The 5,718-nt window shown below is 37.7% G+C and overlaps 1 protein-coding gene across 1 annotated transcript; it reads left to right on the top strand.

Annotated features, from left to right (window-relative positions):
* The first annotated feature begins 289 nt into the window (after nucleotides 1-289).
* LOC149564985 (uncharacterized) lies at nucleotides 290-3,309 on the top strand. Its single transcript, XM_089816258.1, has one exon. The coding sequence runs from the start codon at nucleotides 290-292 to the stop codon at nucleotides 3,284-3,286; it is 2,997 nt and encodes a 998-aa protein (XP_089672384.1). The 3' UTR covers nucleotides 3,287-3,309.
* The last annotated feature ends 2,409 nt before the right edge of the window (nucleotides 3,310-5,718 follow it).

Raw genomic sequence — 5,718 nt, 5'->3', positions numbered from 1 at the left:
TAAATACATTGAAAACTGGAAAGCAGTCATTCAATTAATTTTCCACATAAATATTTGCTCAACTACTTTTCTGCACAGTGACGAGACTCCAAAAATTCAGGCTTGCGATATTTTCTACACAAAATATTGGAGGAGTGCAAGGCACAGCGGGTGTGGGTTTATTTTTGTGTTATAAATACTCATCCATTTGGAGCCAATTTCATAGAGATAAGAGGAAGCCTCAATTTCTCGTGTTGTTGGTTGTCGTCAGTATTATTATTATCGAGATTGAGAGGGTCTCAAGTAAAAGATGGGCAGAGACATGTTTCTGCTGCTGCTGGTGCTACTCTTGGTGGACATGCTGGGCACCTGCTGTTGCTCCTCCACCTCAATCTCATGGGGAGGATGCCCTCCCGAAGAAAGAAGTGCTCTCCTCCGCCTCAAACAAGAGCTGGCTGATCCATATGACCACCTGAGCTCGTGGAAGGGGCTCTACTGCTGCTCCTGGCTGGGAATCGCCTGCCACAGGGTCTCTGGCCACGTGGCTCGACTTGATCTCAACTTTGGTTACTTGGATCTTCCCTTCTCAGCAGCGGTGAAGAATTCGAGCAGCCAGATATTCCCTGCCTTATTCCAGCTGCACCATTTGGAGTACCTCGACCTCAGTTATGTTGACTTGTCCCCTCTCCCCTTCCCTTCGCATCTCCCCGTGACCCTCACCAGATTGACCCATTTGAGCTTGGAAGATTGTGGGCTTACTGGCCGGATTCCAAGTGAGATTGGGAACATGTCTACCTTGGAATATCTGGACATCTCCTTCAATCCTCATCTTACGGGCCAAATTCCAAGCAAGATTGGCAACCTGTCTAGTTTGAAATATCTGGACATCTCCTACAATCCTCATCTGGAGTTGAGTCAATCGGGCTCCTGGCTTCGAAATTTGCGAGGCTTGGAGGAGCTCTACATGTACGATGTGAATGTTACATCAGCTGGAGGTGATGGTGCACTGGTCGAGAATATTGCGTCCCTCACCAACCTTACATCACTGTGGCTGTCTGGGGTGTCAGGTACAGCTCTCTGTTCTCTTGTAAACCTCACCTCCCTCTCCCATCTCTACGTTTATGATAGCGATACCGCCCACCAGCCATTTCCCATGTGGATTTCAAACCTTACATCTTTGGTTGCCCTCGAGCTCTACAACTACAGTCTCCATGGTTCCATCCCTTCCACCGTTTTAGCTCTTCCCCACCTCAGAAACCTTTACTTGCTCTACAACCCCGACCTCAAAGTAAACCTCTCCTCCATTGTGCACTATGCTTCCCAACTCAGTAGCCTTTATATTTACAGTTCAAATGTGGGAGGAGTGATTCCAAATTCTATTGGTAATATGTCGTCATTGACCGAGTTAGATCTTTCTTATAACAAAATTGAAGGCATTATCCCTCCTGCTGTTGGGAATATGTCGTCATTGACCTACTTGCATCTTTCTTATAACTCGCTTAGAGGCAATATTCCATGGAGCTCTTTATGTGGACTATCCAAATTGTCAAGTCTTGACCTTCAGTCAAACCAGTTAAATGGAAGCCTGCCATCTACTATTAGTAATCTCTCTTCCCTAGAGGGAATTTATCTCAGCAATAATTATTTAAGTGGCACTTTTTTACTTTCTCAATTAGATGGTTTGACAAAAATTACATCGTTGGATCTTTCCAACAATTTCTTGACGATAGGAATCAATTTCAATTGGATCCCTAAATTTCAGCTCCAATATCTATATTTGACTTCATGTAATATGAAGGGTAGTTTTCCATCCTTCATATCCACTCAATACAACATACGCATTATAGACCTATCCAATAATTCATTGAGTGGAAATATTCCAGAATGGTTGATGGACCTAACACTCTTTGAGAGACTCAATCTCTCATACAATCAATTTGAAGGAGCATTGCCCTCAAAGTTTAGTGCATTTGGTGTTCAATATGTGGACTTACATAGAAATAAGTTGCAAGGGAATATTCCTGTGCCACATCCAAATGTACAATTTATGGACATGTCAGAGAATCAGTTCGAGAGGATTAGTCAAAGAAGCACAAACAAATACAGCTCTAGCCAACTCATTTATTTGTCACTTGCAAATAATACCATTAAGGGTGTCTTTCCACATTCTATTTGTGAAGGTCCTGCTTTAGAGGTTCTGGATGTGTCAAACAACAAGTTTATAGGTAACTTGTTTGCAAGCTTTGGTAATTGTTCATCAACATTAAAGGTTTTGGATCTAGAAAAGAATCATTTCGAAGGTGAAATTAAGAGCATGGTTTGTCTTCAAACATTAAAGTTAGGATACAACAAACTACAAGGGCCAATTCCATCTTCACTTCAAAAGTGTACGTCTTTGCAAATTCTAGATTTGGGATATAATAACATGCAAGGAAAAATCCCAAATTGGTTAGACAAGTTGTTTGACCTCCGAATTCTAGTACTGGGATCAAATAAATTCATGGGTGAAATACCATTACAATTGGCAAAGTTGCAACACCTTCAAGTCTTGGTTTTGTCAAATAACAATTTGGTTGGAGCTATTCCACATAGTTTGAGTAACTTGAAAGCAATGACAAATCAAACGGAAAGCTCAGATGTCCTTCAATTTTCAAATTCTATTTCAATGCCTTATGTGGACAAAATGGAAATAGTTAACAAAGGCCAATTTCTAGAGTATGCAAAAGCTTTGGCAATGGTTAGATGTCTTGACCTCTCTAGCAATAATTTCTCGGGTAATATTCCTGAAGGCATTGGGTTACTCATTGGTCTAAAATCTCTTAATTTATCAAGAAATTATTTGGGTGGCAAAATTCCTACTTCTTTTGGAAATCTTGTGAAATTGGAGTCACTTGATATCTCAAGGAACAATATTATTGGAGATATTCCTGAAGAGCTACAATTTCTTACATATTTGAGCTATTTCAATCTATCTTATAATAATTTATCTGGTAGGATACCAGTAGGAGGTCAATTTCTTACATTTAGTGGTACTTCATTTTCAAACAATGTACATCTTTGTGGACTTCAAATCAACACAAGTTGTTCCTCTTCTATTTCTCCAAATTTTACTCACAATGAAGGTGTGATTGTTGAAGAGTGGGATGATGCATGGTGGGAAGTGGGAATTGGTTTGAGCTTTGGACTTGGGTTTGCAATTGTTATTGCAATATTATGTTTCCAAAAAAAATGTCGTGTTCACTGCTTCAAGATCATGGATGAAATTATTTTCATTCTTGATCAAAATGTTCTGAAAATTAAATTTTAATAAAGTTGTTTTATTCTTCTTTCCCTTCCCCCCATAAGATACCCTCCCCTTCACTTGTCAAGTGTGGTTACATGTGGATTTAATTTGTGTTCTTGATTTCTACTCATTTATTGGAATTGTTACTTTAAATAGTTTAAATTATACAGGACATCTATGTACGACATGAAATCAAATAGATATTTAAAATTAGTTTGATTTATATATATTCATTTCAAGCTTTTTTTTGTTCAACTTTAGTTGGTAAATATTATTTCTCATTAATGTCTATTGAATGATCATATTTTAGAATAACATTATTGTTCACGTATAGATAGATGTTTGATTGTTTATGATATCATAGCAATGATTAAAAAAATTTGGATATGCAAAGAAAATTAAAAAATTTAAATATTCATATATATAAATTAATAATAAGTTTATGCAAATATGTGTTGAAGATGTTCAATGTTCTAAGCATCTCCGTAATCTCTTCTAATTTGTAATATCAGTCTTGTTCAATTGATGTCTTACACTTGCTTTTTGTATCAATCAAGCTCAAAATCTTGTTAAGTGTTTAGATTACTATTTACCAGCACACGTTTAATTTCATTCTCTTACAACTATTTTTGAGCAGCTAATTAAATCTCAAGTTTTCTTATAATAAAAAAATCCACCTAAGATCTAATGTCCATGAAATAATCATAATGATGTTCAATAAACTCATTATGTTGGAGAAAATCAAAAGAGATTAAAATATCACTAACGAGATGCACATTAACTCATTTTGTTTAAGAGATCTTATGCCCCTCAATTTACAATCAATATTGGCCTATGATCTCTTCTTCACTCATTTCACTAATTTGAATCTAAAATTAAGTGCATTCCTTATCATATTTAAAATTTGTGTATACCCCTAGCCAAACAACTCTTTTAGGAATGTTCTAAAACATCACTAAAATAAATTGTACATTGAATATTTAGTAATCTTTGAGCTAGTAATCTCTGAGCTAGTAGGAATCTTTGAGCTAGTAATCTCTAACAAAGTTCTAAAAATTTGAAAAAATCTAAAAATCAGAAAAAGTCTTGAAAAAATCGTTTCCCTGGTGAAAACCTAGCAAATGGGCTCCTTGGTAACACCCAAAAAAACAAAAAAAGTGAAATCTCAAAAATACAAAAAAAAAATCAAAAAGAGAAAAATACAAAAAAATTGAAAAACAAGAAAAGTGCCATTGGTGAAAACCTGGAAACAAGCATCATGGTAGCAAAAAAAGAAGATCCTGCCAAGACGGTGAAAACCTAGTAAACAGGCACCTCTTGTTCCCAATGCTCCATCTTGTAGTGCATCTTCTGACTCTCTGTACAGTCTCTTTCATGCTTTTTCTTTCTTGCTTTTCCTACTTTCTACTCATGTATCTGTAGATTGAGTCTTCTCACAGCTCGGGGGCATTCCCTCTTAGTGTCACTCTTTTTGAGATTCTCCTCACAGAATCTCCTTTGCGACAGTCACCAGTGGTCCTCACTGTGTCTGCCTACTATTGCCAGTGTCACTCTTTTCAAGATTCTTCTCATAGAATCTCCTTCGCGAGAGTCACCAGTGGTCCTCACTACGTCTGCCTACTATCGCCAGTGTCACTCTTTTCAAAGATTCTCCTCATAGAATCCCCTTCGCAGTAGTCACCAGTTGTTTCAACTGTGTCTGCCTATTGTTGCTCGAGTTATGTCTCTAGATTCCTTTATGGAAGATCTCTCTTGCGTTAGTCACCAGTCATCTTGGTTGTGTCTGCCTACTACCGCTCAGTCCTTCTTAGGTTCTTCATCGTGAAGATTCCTCTTTGACCTCAGTCACCAATCGTTCTGACTATGTCTACCTACTATTATCACCCTACTGAAGAGATTTCTTTCAAACGTATTCTGGACACTGACACTTGACATCAATCCCAAAACATTGAACTTAAAATGACATGTTGTTTGGATATGCTGAGCATTTTCTTTGTTCGCTTTATTTTTTTGCTTTCATCATGTCTCCTCGAGCAACTCGATGATGTCATCTTCGACTAGAGAAGTAATGACTGGGGGCATGATCTTTTCTTTGCTTTCTATCTGTGGTTTAGTTCCAACAAGTTGATACATTCCTATAAAATGGGTGTCCATTATAAGAGCCTCCATCTCGCATTGGATGACTAGGTGTACCTCGACTCCGTTTATATGAATACATCAATAACATTGGTTCTTCTCCTTGTTTGTTGGAGTGAACTCTTCATGCTACAGTAAATACTTATACTCATCCTATTAAGTGAACGTATGGGTCACTACGAGTATATCTAGCACACTTCTGTCTCAGGTTACGAATGCAAGGGTCGTTGCGGACAGAATGAATACTGAATACTTAGCATAAGATGGATCTCCCATGTGTTTGGTGTGTCTGTTATGCAAGCAACATTCAGGTCATCCTA

The sequence above is a fragment of the Cupressus sempervirens genome, chromosome 3 (assembly GCF_028749045.1).
Source record: "Cupressus sempervirens isolate cs-2001-9-10 chromosome 3, ASM2874904v1, whole genome shotgun sequence".
Taxonomy (NCBI): domain Eukaryota; kingdom Viridiplantae; phylum Streptophyta; class Pinopsida; order Cupressales; family Cupressaceae; genus Cupressus; species Cupressus sempervirens.
Note: the sequence above shows the minus strand (reverse complement) of the source record. Positions and strands in the feature narration are given on the sequence as shown.